We start from the raw sequence: 15,735 nt of genomic DNA, 5'->3' as shown, positions 1-15,735 counted from the left end.
TGTAACATCTGTATGCTGCACAAGTACACAGCATCTAACTCTCAGCAATTACTGATCGTCTGCACCTACCCTAAGAGGTTGTGCTTGCACTTTAGGATTGAACGTTATACAAGACGTTCTCCAGAATTACGATATCGATGACCTATACTTGAGCCATGTTCTGTATTTGGTGAATATTTTACAGCAGTATTTGTAAGGCTACGTTCCCACGGTCAGTAATCGGCAGTGCTTTGGACACAGCACATGTCCACTGCGTTTAAAGCACTGCCAGCTTTTGTACACAGGTGAATCTGCATGTGTTTATGGAACCGTGTGGAGTCACCGCGTCCAATACATTGTGTGGGTGATATTTAACTTGTGGAGGCTCGCGTCTCCGCAAGATAAACTGACAAGCTGCATGTCCATCTCTGCAGGTAATCCGCGGGCGTCTATGCAGATAGTTGTGGACATAGGATTTCTTGATATCCCATCCACTATGCTGTAACATCTGGCCTCTGCGGGTTGGACTCTACGGATGTACGCAGCATCCAACCCGCAGCGTTTACTGACTGTGGGGACATACCCTTAGCCAAAACCAGGAGTGGAACAATCTGAGAAAAAGTATAATTGAATCAAGTGCTGGCTTACAAATTCTATTGTAAAATACTGAATGTGGCCTTAAGGCCAGGATCACACATGCAAGGAATACGGCTGAGTCTCGCATTTTAATACCTGGCACTGCCGCCGGCAATCAGAAGCGGAGCGTGTGGCCGCACAGCAATACATGGAGCTGCATGCTCCACTCCTAAGTGCTGGCGTCAGTGCCGGATATTAACATGCAAGACTCGGCCGTATTCCTCGAATGTGTGATCCCGGCCTAAGATTGGTCATCAGTGTCTGCTCGCTTGGGGTGCAGCACCTGATCGGCCGTTGCCGGAGCATCACAGCTCTGTACTTTGTGTGGTGGCCTTTCTTGGATTCTGTATTTTAGCTCCAAGGAATAAGCTGAGCTGCAGTACTTGGGAGTCGCCACTCCACAGTGTGTGGTGCCGTGGTGTTATGACCTGGGAATATGAATTGAAACTTGGCAAACAACAGAGTGGACCTTTACCACATCTACTTCATAGTAAGAGGCATCGGGGATCTGGTAATGACACACACAACTGAAAATATCTGCAATTGACAAATAGTTTTCTAGTACTCAGTTGTGATTTTATGGATATTGTATCCTCAGAAAACATGGCTTAGTGGTTAATATGTTTTATTTTCTAGGTCCAAGGGTCAGCCTATGCTGCTGGCATTATGAGATGACTTTGGGGTTATTAATATTTCTGGTGATATTTTTATCCATGATAATGTAGGTAATGGTAATAACATTGGTGTGTTATTGGATAGGTGATAATGTGTGGTGTAGGATAGGAGATCCCTACCAGTTCTAAGAATGAAGGATTGAAGCCCTGCGTTTGATTGGAGCCGTGGTCACACATGCACACTTACGCCCCCCATATACATTAGAGTAATGTAAGCCAAACCCGTCGATATCAACTGACTCTGGCCACAACCTAATGTGTAAGGGGGCTCCTGACAGATAATGTTCGGGAAGATAAGGATCCGGCATGCCCGATTTTGAGCTGCAGATCTTTTTGTTCTCCCAGAGATATCTGCTGCCAGAGGTGTCTGGCAGAGACTCTTTCTCATAGAGAACATAGGAACTCTGTGTATGGGCGAATCGGCTGAGATGGCTGCCAGACATATGATAGGCCAAACTATTGCTCTGTCTACAGCCATTTAATGTCTATGGGGGGCTTAACACTCCATTTTATTGTCTCTGGGAATCCCTGAGATTGTCCCGTCCAGCATATCCTATGGGATAGACACAAACAATGGATGTCAAGGGGCTGATGAATGCACTGAATGCTGCTTGAAAGACATAGACTGTGGATGGCGTGGAATGGACGCACTCCTAGAGACTTTTCCGTTACTGAAATTTCTATAAAGAAAACCTCCATTATTTTATCAACCTTGTTTCCGAGATTTCTAGTTGTGCCTAAGAGCTGTAGGGCTGTATGGATGGGGAGATTTGTAGATGTCTGACAGATTAGTCACTTTTGTGTAAGTTTTCCCTGTAAGTATTGTGCATTGTTTCCTTTCATGGATCCTCTCCTAGGATTAAGGATCCTCTGGCCGCCTCTGTATTACTCTTAAAAAGCAAAAAGGAAACATTTTACAAATTGTAACCATTTTGCATTGTGGACTTTTCAATATTTGTAATTCGAAACATAAGGTATAACATATCTCAATCCATTCAGCTAAAATCCATCGTCCTTACAAATCACTCTGTAACAAATGTGGCCCACTTGTGTGCCCCTCGCTGTGATTATTGCCGATCACTTTCCTCTTTGTATTTTATCTGCATTCCTCATGTAGCAGCCATCCCACAGGCAATGACTAATTCCACCTACTCCCGACACTTCAGGCTCGCAGTGACTGTTAATACTGCGATATATTACACAGTTGTTATCCTAACATAACCCTACAAACTGCGCTGCTAGAACTGTTCTCCATAATACGCATGAAGGATGTCCATCTTACATGTGGAATGCTTTAAAACAAACCCAATAACTGTTAATTACAGTATGTTTATACTTGTCGGATTTGTTGGTATACACACAGATAAGCTAAATAAAAAAAATAAATAAATAAACCTTCCAAATTGTTTAAATACGGTGCATTTATCGCAAAGAAAAATGATTAAAGCAATAGGTCTTTTTCTGATTACTGCAGAGTTAAGTAAAACTTTTTTAACCCCTTCACACCGCAGCCCATTTTCATTTTTGTGTTTGTTTTCTGCTCCCCTTCTTCCCAGAGCCATAACTTTGTTTTGTTTTTTTTTTTCCATCAATATGGCCATGTGAGGGCTCGTTTCTTGCAGGACAAGTTGTACTTTTGAACGACACCATTGGTCCTACCATATAGTGTACAGGAAAATGGTAAACAAAAAAATCCAAGTGCCTGTGAAATTGCGAAAAAGTGCTAAGCTTGTTAAAAAAAAAAAAGCGTAATTTTCCAAGACCCATAGATACATTTTTCATGATCTGGGGCTGCGTGAGGGATTATTTTTTGCATGACTATCTGTTTTTATTAATACCATTTTAATGTAGATGCAATCTTTTAATTGCCCGTTATTGTATTTTAATTCAAGGTTGCGGCGATTGTGGTTTAAACTTTTATATTTTTAAAAAGCTTTTTTTTTTTTTTTTTTTTTTTTTTTTTTTTTTTTTTACATTTTACTTGATTCAGTAATCTCCGTGGATCTCGATTCCACCCGAAGCAGTTAGGGGCACATGTCAGCTGTTCAAGTCAGCTGACATGTGCCGGAAAAGGTGTGGGCTCATCACCGAAGCCCACATCAAAGGGGGAGACCCGACATGCACCGTACATATATGGCGCATGTTATGAAGGGTTTACTTTTTATTGTATCAGTATAGGTCATATTTTATAATAAGCCTTGTGGGGCTTTACCACAGACTTTTCTCTGGGAGAGTAGTTTTTTCCTCTGTGTGACATTGACCAATGATAAGCAGGATGTGTTGTGCAGGGGAACAAAGAAAACTGCACCTGGAAGGTGATGCATTCTCCTGTCAGATGTAATGGATAGACAGCTCAGCTCTGATCTCTGCAGCTATTGTGACTAGTACAGCAGACCTTGATGTGATAACAAACATTTTCAGCTTTCACCTCATGGCAATCGGTATGGAGGGAAAGCATAGGTGTGAAGAGATCTGAAAATGCATAGGTGTTTTTAAATCACACTCAGATCAGCTGTGCTCCCCATCACTCCCAGACTGACTGCCATGAGATGAAAGCCGAAAGTGTTTGTAATCGCACGCAGCTGTGCGCACTATACTACACAGTATCTTCAGAGTGCAGGGCTGTCTATGATTACATCTTATATATAAAACAAAGGTATTCTGACCCTTTGGAAATGTGTTTTTTCCTTTATTAAAAAAAAAAGTATGTCTAACGTATACAAGTGGATTGTAATATATTAGCTGATAAATATCTTGTATTAGGTATAAAATATTACACTACATGATCTTCATTTTGTTAAAAATATTATATGACTGCCTAGCTGCTATTTTGTGACTTCTTCAAATAATGCTATGGAATAAATGTCTCAACTATTTATTATAAATTATAGTTCTTATACACTAACCATATCCTTTGTATGAACTAAATTACATCTGATCATTCATTATATATGAGTTTTGACAAAGTTTTTGTAACTTTAGAAACGTTGTACTTCCAGTCTGAGTAAATCCAATGAGCCCAGTGGTGTCTGTATCCTGTAAATATTCCTTTCTTTTCTCCCTTTTTCTCTGTAGAGTGCAGGCAGAATTAAACTTTGTTAAAGGAAACTCTTCTGAAGCTGTAAACTTTACCACAATGAGCTGTGAACCAGAAACGCCCAACCCTCCCCGAATTACAAATCGGACCAAAAATTCACTTTCCCTTCAATGGAAGGTGAGTGATGTCAAGCATAGGTGTTTGTCTCCAAGCTTCAAGGATAATCTAAGCTGGCGCTTGTCTACAGTGAAAAAATGGTAGTCTCCTCCAGCTCACAATCTCCAAATTTTTTAACTAAAAAAAAAAGATCTTTATTGATCCATTAAAAAGATGCGAAAAGCGAACAAGTTTAAAAACAGGACATTCTGCAACAAATCCTACATTTTTCAAACCTGGAAATTTGTACGGTTCTTAGTAATGACGGTTTTTTTTTTTGTATCTTTTTAATGTATAAATAAAGCTGTTTTTTTTTTCTTAGAAAATTTGGAGACTAAATGCTTGGACAAATTACCGTTTTTCACTTGTTCTATTCTCCATCTATCTGGGATTCGGTGTACATGTACATCTTGAGATTTGAAAGTTGTGTTTTTTTCCATCATGTGAGCTGAACACACTTTTGTGAACTCTTGCATACAGTCACTGATTTGCACCTGCAATATTGAGTTGCATTAAAGGTGTTGGCCACTGCTTTTTTTAGTGATGGCCTATCCTTAGGTTAGGTCATCATTATCTGAGTGCGGCACTCGGCACCCCAATGATCAGCTTTTACCGGCATCGGCTGGCTCTTCTCGCATGCTGCCAGAACTTAGTAGCTCCATTATTTCCATACAGTTCCACCCCCTATTCACATGAAGTACTCGGCCTCAGTTGTTATAGTTTTGACTGAGCTTCTGTTTTCTGGTAATATCTGTTACTGTCCGGACACGACCTGTAACAGCTGATCAGTAAATTTTGTAGTGGCCAACCTCTTTACCAAAAAGTGATTTTGACCTGCTAGTTTTGAGGAGTTAGTAGAAACACGTGCCTGATGTAGTTACATTTACTATTGCTAATGAAGCATGATGTAAATAAGTGAAACCATCGCTGTTAGACATGTGAAATATAAAGACCATTGTTTTGCATTAACAAGTAAGGAAATCCCTCAGATATGCCATCTGTTGTGCTTTTAGAACTCGAGTTAATGGATTTTTTATGGAGGAGGAAATTCACACCTTTCACGATCTATTCTATTGAATACGCCATTTATATAATGGTGGTTGCTCATTTCTTCTAGCAGCTTTTCTCAACACATCGTGGTCCTCCCCGGCAGGACATTTCTAGCTCATTTTGTCTTTTTCTAGACGTGTTCTCTTTTCTTTTCTCACCCACTCCATAATGAAAGGATGATGCCAGGAAACGTTTTCAAACATCCCACATTGTGCAGCTTCTGTCTTTTATTTTATGAGCTGGAAGTGCTGTTTTTGGGTCTGTAAATCATAACCTAATACTTATCAGTGATACCGGTAGCCGGCCATGATTTACTTCCAAGAAGTCTGTAATGACATTGTGAATCTGAGAACTGTGCTGGTTTTATTTCGATGTGGGGACTGTAAAACATTTTCCCGTCATGTGTCGTCCATGAGGACATCAAATCGCAAAAACCCTTGTGTTTCTTCCTACTTGAGGTACATGAACATTGTAAGGATTGTCTCACTCTTTCGATGGTAGCACATTCCACTTTAAAAACTTGACCAATGCAGTCGTTATCTATTATTACATGGCGGTCATTCCAGTAACTCGCTGCCCATGTAGTACATCAGTCCCCAACCTGTGGCTTGCGGGCTCAAGATCTCTGGATCGCCGCTGTCTGCTAACTCGGTGCTTTAGTGCAAGGTCTAGCAAATGGCTATGAAGAAAAGGTCTCCAGATGGTGACTTTTGTGAGTTGCCCTGCACAGGAGAGCATATCTGGATGTGCTTATAATGGCAGGAGAGGTGGTGGGGATACATGTGGTGACCTGGAGATAGGGTGATATGAGTTAGAGGGGTGTTGAAGCTGGATTCAATAGTATGGTGGGAATGCTTCATGCTAGAATTACGAATGAAGGCAAAGTGGGAACCCCTATATGAGAGTGGAACAAGGGGGTTTCTGTGGAGTAGCTTTGGCTGTCATTTAACTGGTAAGCTGAGCTCTGGGTAACACTACGGTGGGAGAGAAAGGGACTCAAAGCCTTCGCTCAGAACTGAATGTGGCCTTCAAGATTAGAAAAGTTGGGGATTAAACATGTAGTACATAGGCTAGCAGGATCTCCCAGGTGAGGGGTGTTCTTTGCTAATAACGCTTTGTTTTTACTCATAGAATCTGGGCCCCCCCCCCCCAGGAATGGGCACCTCGGGACCTGACATCCAGGAATTGTTGAAATGAAACAACCCCTTTTAACTGATTAATCCCACTGCATAGCTTTATGCTACGTTGAAAGGATCTGCCAGAAAAACATGTGAAAAATATTTACAGTAGTTTACGCTTTACATTTAATCTTTTTTTTTTTTTTTTTTTTTTCAGGCTTCGTGTGATAATGGCTCAAAGATACACAATTACCTTTTAGAATGGGATGAAGTAAGTTAGACACCATGTTGTCCAACCTGGGACGCAGTGTATTTCATTTAGTATTTTTTTTCATGCCCTGGCTGCAGTGAGTGTTGCTGAATTTACATACACTATATTAAAGTGTTTATTCTCTGGATTGATGACTGTTGCACGTAACCAAAAGCCTGCCACCGCCGACATGGAAGAGAAGAGGGGAAGGGTTGTCAGGCCTTTAATGCAGAGAACGGAGAGAACCCAACTACACAGCAATTGTGGGGGCAGCATGTACCACTGTAGCAGACTGCGTCTGGGTGTACACTCCCGAAAATGATGTACGTCAGAGCGCACGTTTGCTCTGTCGGCACCATTATAGTCTATGGCCCTGTCTTCGCATACGTCCGAATCCTCCGCAAAACGGCATGGGTTCACTGAACAGGTGCCAAAACGCAATGTGAAAGCCCCCTAAGATTAAAATCCCATATTATAAGCCTATGCATTTCGAACCAATATTGTTAAATGATTCTTAATCATGACTTAAGATATTATGGCTACATATTTATCTTGTGTGCTGCAGCCAGAAATGTGGAATATCTGTTGATAGCCTGGTGTTTCGCTGCATTTTAATTAAGCCTTGGTCCCTTGAGGCTATGTGCCCACGTAAGCAGCTTTTTCCTGAGCAAAACCCGACTCCTTTGCAAGAAATCCGCATTTTTTTCATGTTTTTTTGCGCGTTTTTTGCACGTTTTTTTCCAGAGCATCCTAATACAATGAACAGATTTTCTGCAAAATTAATGAACACGCTGCGTTTTTTTCCCGCTTTGCATTTTTTTGTGGAAAAAAACGCATAATGGGCACAAAAATTGCAGAATGCATTCTAATAATGGGATGCTTAATGTATGCGTTTTTAAGTGTTTTTGCTGCGGAAAAACCTGAATGTGGGCACACAGCCTTCGATTCGCAAACAATTCATGGTAATAGTTGCTGTACAGTACCATAAAGACTCAATGTGGCGGCAGCATCTTCTAGGGTAACTTCATTACACCAAAACTTTATTATATCCCTTTAAGGGATTTTAATATAAATTATCTCGGTTAATTATCTATAGTGTATAGTGCGGCTTAGTTTTGACATGCTAAATGTTACCCATAATGTACTGCCTTAAAATACAAGGAGACGACAATGCATTTTCAAAGCTGTATTTTTAGTTGTGTGGGATTTATTTAGTTTTTCTACAAAATTGTTAAATTGTGTTTCGAGATATTGATAAAAGCTAAAAAGTTCTCTTACTACTTTACTAGTTCATGATGTTTATAATAGGTCCCAGAATGTATGGTTCATTTCAGCATGCTATGAGTTAAGACAAGTCAAAATGTACATGCTGACTCCTGTCCACTGATAAGAGCCTTTGCTGCCATTTAAAAATTGGAATTGGACCATGCAGCATGGAAGAAGGTGGCTCAGTCTGATGAATCCTATTTTGTATTTATTTTTTTCATATTCAAAGTTTTATTACCATAGTTTCAAATTGACAAAATATCAGTAAAATAGAGCATATAGTAAACCTATTTCAACGATATACAATAAACTACATGAAGTATAGTTAGTATTCTGAATATAAAACCGCAATTCACAAATTGGAAACCAGAACACAAGTTGTGCAAGGATCCCCTTATATCAAGTAATTAATGTCAAATTTCCCAGAGTTATCTGTTTCAGAAAGGAAGAAGAAAAGAATTAAGGGGAGGAAAGGGAGAAGGAAAGGAGTCTGCCAGGGTTAGCTATCACAGCACAACAATTATGGTGCATTCCTATTGGGGAAAATAGATGCCTCGGGTGGAAGTAAAACGCACAAAGGACACAAATTGGATATAAAAGTAGAAATTGGCGAACCCGCCAGGAAGTCTGTTACTGTTCGGGTTCGTCCTCCCGAACACCGAGTATTTGTCGCGCTGTCATGTGCATGACAGTGCTGCAAACACTGCTTCTAATCGGCGGTAAAATCATTACTGCCAATCAGAAAGCTGCGATTCCCACGCTGTCAAATGACAGCGTGAGCCTGCAACCGAGATCGGAGGAAAAAGGCTTACCTCTGGTCACTGGTGTCGGCTGATGGGACTACTGCTCCCATCAGCCTACTCCTGCTGCTAATAACAGCAAGAGGAGGCGGCGGCTGATGGGAGTATCCATCAGCTGGCTCCTGCTCTATAAATAAATAAATAAATTAAAAAAAAAAAATGAAAACTGTGTGGATTACCCTGTATTTTTGATAGCCATTTTAAGCAAAACTGACAGCTAGTGGCTGCAACCCTCAGCATAATGGGCACTTACATAATATTAGGCAAGGTGGTTTTAATGTGATTGATAATGGGGTATATATTTTAAATGTGCTTTTTTTTGTTTGGTTAATTTCAATTTTGCCTGAATATTATCTTTGTTTTCATCAGGGTAAAGGATGTCAAGAATTCTGCCAATGTTACTATGGGCTTCAGAGACAGTTTAGAGTGACAAAATTGTCTCCAGCAATGGGGTACACCTTCAGACTTGCTGCAAAAAATGACATGGGCATGAGGTAAGGGCCTGTGCATATAGAATAATGCAGATGCTCTTCCAGGTCCTCGCTGTGCTCATAGGTCAATGTTTCCCTTTTTTATCTTCGTTCTCAGTGGTTTTAGTGAAGAAGTTCTGTTCTACACCTCAGGCAGTGCTCCGACAGTGCCAGCGAGTCCAATACTCATTAAGGCTGGAATTAGCTGGTTGTCACTGCAGTGGACTAAACCCTCAGGTACACCGTCTGATGAAGGGATTTCTTATATTTTGGAAATGGAAGACGAAACCTCGGTATGTTTGAGTAAGAAAAAAAAAAATTACTTATCTGATTAATATAAGTAATTTAGGGAATAAATATAAAAAATATATATATCTTTTAAAGTGATCCTAATGACGTTAAGGGTTTGTCTGATATTTCTGGGGGGGGAGCTGTGAGTTTTGATTGGTGTTTAGTCTAATTGGATTTACCATATAAACCTGCAGTGTTGCACTATTTTGTATGCTGTATAAATACCTGTGACCGGTCGAAACGTCGCATCCTGTGTATGGCAGAATCCAGATGTTTTGAACTTCATCACCTGCTGGATGCTGGCTACTATTTTCATTTAAAGAGAACCTGTCACCAGGTTTGGCTGATGTAAGATACGGCTACCACCTTTTAGGGCTTATATACAGCTTTCTATAATGATGTATATCTGCCCACAACCCGACCTATAAGAGAAAAAAAAAACTTTTATTATACTCACCTGTGGGGTTCTGGTTTGAGGGCCGTCTCTGGTCTTCTTCCAGAGTCTCCCATCTTCTTACGAACAGCACCCTCATTCTTGATTCGTGTGGATGACTTATCTCCCAGGCATTGCACTCCTGTGCAGGCATACTTCTCTGCCTTGACACGAGGGCAAAGTAAAGTACTGCAGTGCGCAGGCGCTGGGTCTCTGGCCTTTCCCGACACCTGCGCACTGCAGTACTTTGCTCTACCCTCGTCTGGACAGAGAAGTATGCCTGCGCAGGAGCACAGTGCTGGGTAGACTGTGTGGATGACGTAGGGACGAGTCATCCACACAAAGCAAGAAGGAGGATGTCGATCATAAGAAAGGCGCAGGCTCTGGGCCAAGAACATACACCCTTCTGACCGGACCACCCCATGGTTGAGTATAATAAAAGCTCTTTTTCTTCTCTTTTTAAGGTCGGGTTAGGGGCAGATATACAGCATTATAGAATGCTATTAGCAAATATGTCCACAGTCACATTACAGGTGCGCAGAAACTACTTGACATTCCACATGGACAGGATGGAAGGTTCAGTACATAAAACAACATAAATTATATAAGAAAAAATGTACTCAGAGAAATATATACATAAACAACACCCTAACATCTTTTACTGAAAATTACCTTTAAAGACATTAAAACAATGGGAAGCCAGTAGGTGGCTACACAATCCACATAAGTAGCTCAGTAACAGGCAAGTAACAGTATAGTCTCTGGTGAAATGTCTAATTAGTAACCGCCAATGACATATATTTAAACATAGTTTAAATCACATAGTGTAACAACAGTACATCCAAAGGGATAAGACAACAGAAGAAGGCAGACGCCAAAACATACCTCTGGGTTTTTCCTGGGTTTAGCAATGCAATCCTGCACAGGTATTAACCCCTTAACGACCGCCAATACGCATTAAAATGGCATCTGCTAAGGGTACTTATCCCTGATCGAGAATAAGGCTTAGTCGGATTTTCCTGTCCCCGATCACTTGATCTCCATTATTTAGTGAATAACGGCAATAAAAAAAAGTGTGCCCGCTGTTACAATGATTTCTCTTTTTTCTGATATGATATACATGTCAGAGGAGAGACAAATGATGCTCCCCGAGACCACCTGATACCTCCGCCGTTTCCGGACCCTCCTTTTCCGTCCCTCGGCCCGGCATCATCTTCCTGAGGGGAAAAAAATGTAGGGCACAGTGCTCCTGCCAAGATCTCCTAGTCGATACTCTGCAACAATAGGAGATTTTTCCTATTGGTTCCTTTTGATCACTGTGAACAAAAGAAAAAAAATTAGTAAATCAAATCCCCCTTTGTCACTCCCCTTAGGCTAGTTTCACATTAGCGCTTTTGAGCGCAGCGACTGCCTGCGCACGGCAGGTTGCGTTTGGCGCTGGTCGGCGCACCGTGAAAAGGACGCATGCGCTGCCAAACGCATACTGCGCACGGCCTGCGCCCCCAGTGATATAGATAGGGGGACGCAGGACGCATGCAGTGTCATGCGCCGGTAGGCGGAGGCGCGGCAGGGGGCTTAGCGGCGGCCGTGCGCAGGCCGTCGCTGCGTTCAAAAGCGCTAATGTGAAACTAGCCTTAGATTAAAAAAAATATAAAATACATTTTTTACTTTTTTTTTTTAAATTCTTTGCCGTTGGCATTAGGGCTGTGTTAAGGTTGGGGCTAGAATTGTTTTTGTTTTTTTTTTCTCAATTAAAACAAATGACGGCTTGTGTTTAGCGCAAGTGCTGGCTACTCGATTTTGCATCAGGTGCTCAGGTATGCACGGAGTATCGCGGATCCCAGCATGGTTTTTTTTTTTGGGGTGTCACGAAACATGCCAGGGCAGGAGCTTGAGCATGTCACTCGAGCACCCCCCCGAAATTTGGTGCATACCCAAGCACCTGATGCAAACTGGAGTACCGAGCACTTGCGCTCAACACTAACAATGACATATTCAATATGACAACCTATGTTATCACTTTCTGTGTTGTACCTGTGGGTTCAAAATGCTCACTATACCCCTGGATAAAATTCTTGAAGGGCATAGTTTTCAAAAAGGGGGTCACTTGTGGGGGGTTTCCACTATTTAGGCACATCAGTGGGTCTCCAAACGTGACATGGCGTCCGCTAATTATTCTAGCAAATTTTACATTCAAAAAGTCAAAACGTTGCCCCTTCCATTCCGAGCCCTGCCGTGCGTCCAAACAGTAGATTTCTCCCACAAATAAGGTCTCGGCGTGCTCAGCAGAAATTGCACAACACATATTGTGGTCCATTTTCTACTGTTCCCTTTAGACTCAAAATAAAATAGTTTGGGTCTAAAGTTAATTTTTTGTGAAAAAAAATTAAATGTTCATTTTTTTTCCTTCCACATTGCTTCAGATCCTGTGAAGCACCTGAAGGGTTAATAAACTTCTTGAATGTTAAATATTAATAATTGGATATGTATTTATATTTCGTATTACACTCAGTTCTGTACTGAACACATGGTCTTACGCTGACACTACCTAGGTAATTTTTGTAAGTTTAGCTCATGGTAAGTGTCAACTCCATATATATAGAGATCACGTGCTTTAAGAGACGTATATAATTCATGGCTCACTCTAGGGGGGGTCGCTCTCTCCTTCACTACCATCAGAGGGGACATCTGTGCTCGACCACCACATTGAATGGACAGCTGGTATGTAACTTAATCACCATGTGTAACTTCAAGAGAAGCTACGTGCTGGAGACAGAAGCATTTTGCGTTCAGAGTCCAGAGTTCCAGGAAAGATGGATACATGTTGCTTTGCTATGAACAAATGGACAATCTCTTCACCTATTTTTATGTTTTTCTGTAATAATCTTAACTTTGATGGAAGAATCCAAATAAACCACTACATTTTTTTATAAGAACATTGTCATATTTTAGAGTATCACATCTGGTAACAAGTCCTGAATAATATACAAGAATAAGCATTTTTAACAAATGTAGTTTTGAGTACGTTGATGGATGCAGTTTTTAGAATGGTGTCACTTTGGGGGTATTTTCTGTCATATAGATCCCTCAGTCACTTCAAATGTGAGGTGGTCCCTAAAAAAAAATGGTTTTGTAAATTTTGTTGGAAAAATTCGAAATCGCTGGTCAACTTTTAATCCTTAACACTTCCTAACACAAATTGTGTTTCAAAAATGTTGCTGATGTAAAGTAGACGTGTGGGAAATGTTATTTATTAACTATTTTGTGACACCACTCTGATTTAAGGACACAAGAATAAAAGTTTGAAACTTGCACAATTTTGAAAACTTTTGCCAAACTTCCTTTTTTTTCACACAAAAAATTCAAGTCACATCGAAGAAATTTTTACCACTATCATGAAGTACAATATCTCACGAAAAAGCATTCTCCCGAGTCGGTGGGATTTGTTGAAGCGTTCCAGAGTTACAACCTCATAAAGTGGCCGGGGTCAGAATTGTAAAATTTGGCTTGGTCGTTATGGTCAAAACTGGCTCGGTCATTAAGGGGTTAAGTTAAACTGTTGTCTTATCCCTTTGGATGTCCTGTTGTTACACTACGAGATTTAGGCTATGTGCCCACGTAGCGTTTCTTAAGCAGAATATTCCTGAGCGGAAACGCACACCCTGCTCCCGGGAAAACGCATGCGCTTTTTGACGCGCTTTTGTAAGCGTTTGTCAAGCGTTTTTGACATGCGTTTTCCTAAGCGTTTTTGCCAATATAATTGATGGTATGCGGAATTGCGTGCGATTCCGCAAAATTTAATGAACGTCGCCGCAGCGGTTAAAAACACACCATTGGCACAACATGTGCGTTTTTCATTACAAATCAATTGGATGCTTTTTTAAGCGTTTCTGCAGCAGGATCGCTTGTCTAAAAGCGCTGCAGAAACGCTTAAAAAACGCTACGTGGGCCTTAAGCTGTGTGTTTAAATATACGCCATTGGCGATCACCAATTGGGCATTTGGGCATTTCACCGGTGACTATACTGATACCTGTTACTGAGCTATTTATGCAGGTTGTGGAGCCACCTGGTGGCTTCACATTGTTTTTATATGTTTTTATAGCTCATTTTGTAACTTTCAATAAAGATATTGGTATATGTCTGTCCATCGTTTGTCAGAATGGTGGTCTGCTTTGGTTGGATATTTAACCCCTGCAGCCAATCACTGGCCACAGCAGTGACCAATACGTACTTACCGGAGCTAATAATTGTTGATCTATAGAAGGCAAAAACTACAGAAATCATCTCTGAACCCAGTAGTCCTTAAAATAGGAGTGGCAGGTGCAATAGGGGAATTGTTACTACTGTACTTTATTTAGCACCATTTTTAGTCTTTTGGGGGTTTTTTGTTTTAAAGGGAAGGTGCCATCCCAAAAAAAATTTTTGCAGCAATTGAAAAAATGTAAACAATTAATGTTTACATTTTCTTAAATATTATCATTTGTTTTTAATTTTGTAAAATATGAAAAATAATTTTAAAAAGTTTGGCATTTCCACTTGTTACCACTAGGGGGAGCAGCTACTGAAATTTGGCACAAAAGCCTAGTGTACAACTAGCTCACATTTACTGCCCTGCAGTAATTATGGGCGGAATCTGCTGACATGGGTGTGGTGTCACTCCTCTCCTCCCCTTCTGGGTGTTTGCTAAGGGAAAAGAGAGGATGACATCTAGGAACACAGTGAGCAGCCATTTTGATGGGGCCTGCAAAGTTACTGACTGTCTTTGCATGTAAAGTCTGGATCAGAACAGGTCATCAACCAGCAGAAATGTTTCCTGGATTTCTGTGGAGCAGACATGCAGATGGTCCATCCAGGTGTACAAAACACAGCGCTCTATGTACAATCTCTGGCACCTAATAGGGTGCCCCCCATAGACCAGCACACTGCTCTCCTGAAATACTCTGTGCTGCTGTCACCCTGCTCCTCCCCCATATATCTCCCTCTGTGACCCCCATAGACCAGCACACTGCTCTCCTGAAATACTCTGTGCTGCTGTCGCCCTGCTCCTTCCACCATACATCAGGCCCTTGTCGCCTCGCTTTCACACATCGCCAGGACAGGATCTGAGGAGAGGAATGGGGTCTTCGGTCACCGAGGATGGCAGGCAGCAAGGATTCTGGGAGCAGGGTGAAAGCAGCACAGAGTATTTAAGGAGAGCAGTGTGCTGGTCTATGGGGGGGCACAGAGGGAGATATATGGGGGAGGAGCAGGGTGACAGCAGCACAATGTATTTCAGGAGAGCAGTGTGCTGGTCTATGGGGGGCACAGAGGGAGATATATGGGGAAGGAGCAGGTTGACAGCACCACAGAAATCCAGGAAACATTTCTGCTGATTGATGGCCTGTTCTGATCCAGACTTTGCATGCAAAGACCCCATTCCTCTCCTCAGATCCTGTCCTGGCGATGTGTGAAAGCGAGGCGACAGGCGCAGTCCGGGGTGACGCTGGGAAGCAGGCTGGGGGGAAATGTAGCCATACAGTAACGATAAAAATGAGACCCCTCTCTTCAGCTGCCTCCCCAGCCCTCCCCTGACTG

The 15,735-nt window shown here is 41.5% G+C and overlaps 1 protein-coding gene across 8 annotated transcripts in view; it reads left to right on the top strand.

Moving 5' to 3' along the window:
* The window catches only part of FNDC3A (fibronectin type III domain containing 3A), a 344,582-nt gene that overhangs the window by 271,434 nt on the left and 57,413 nt on the right, over window positions 1-15,735 (top strand). For all 8 annotated transcript variants that reach the window (XM_073546112.1, XM_073546108.1, XM_073546110.1 and 5 more), the window contains 4 exons: window positions 4,365-4,503; window positions 6,868-6,921; window positions 9,336-9,460; window positions 9,555-9,729. In XM_073546112.1, coding sequence (XP_073402213.1) covers window positions 4,365-4,503; window positions 6,868-6,921; window positions 9,336-9,460; window positions 9,555-9,729 — 493 coding nt within the window. The remainder of the gene's footprint in view (window positions 1-4,364; window positions 4,504-6,867; window positions 6,922-9,335; window positions 9,461-9,554; window positions 9,730-15,735) is intronic.

This window comes from Dendrobates tinctorius, unplaced genomic scaffold (assembly GCF_039654945.1).
Source record: "Dendrobates tinctorius isolate UK_male_01 unplaced genomic scaffold, ASM3965494v1 ptg000145l, whole genome shotgun sequence".
In the NCBI taxonomy this organism is placed as follows: Eukaryota; Metazoa; Chordata; class Amphibia; order Anura; family Dendrobatidae; genus Dendrobates; species Dendrobates tinctorius.
This window is presented reverse-complemented; position numbering and strand designations above follow the sequence as displayed.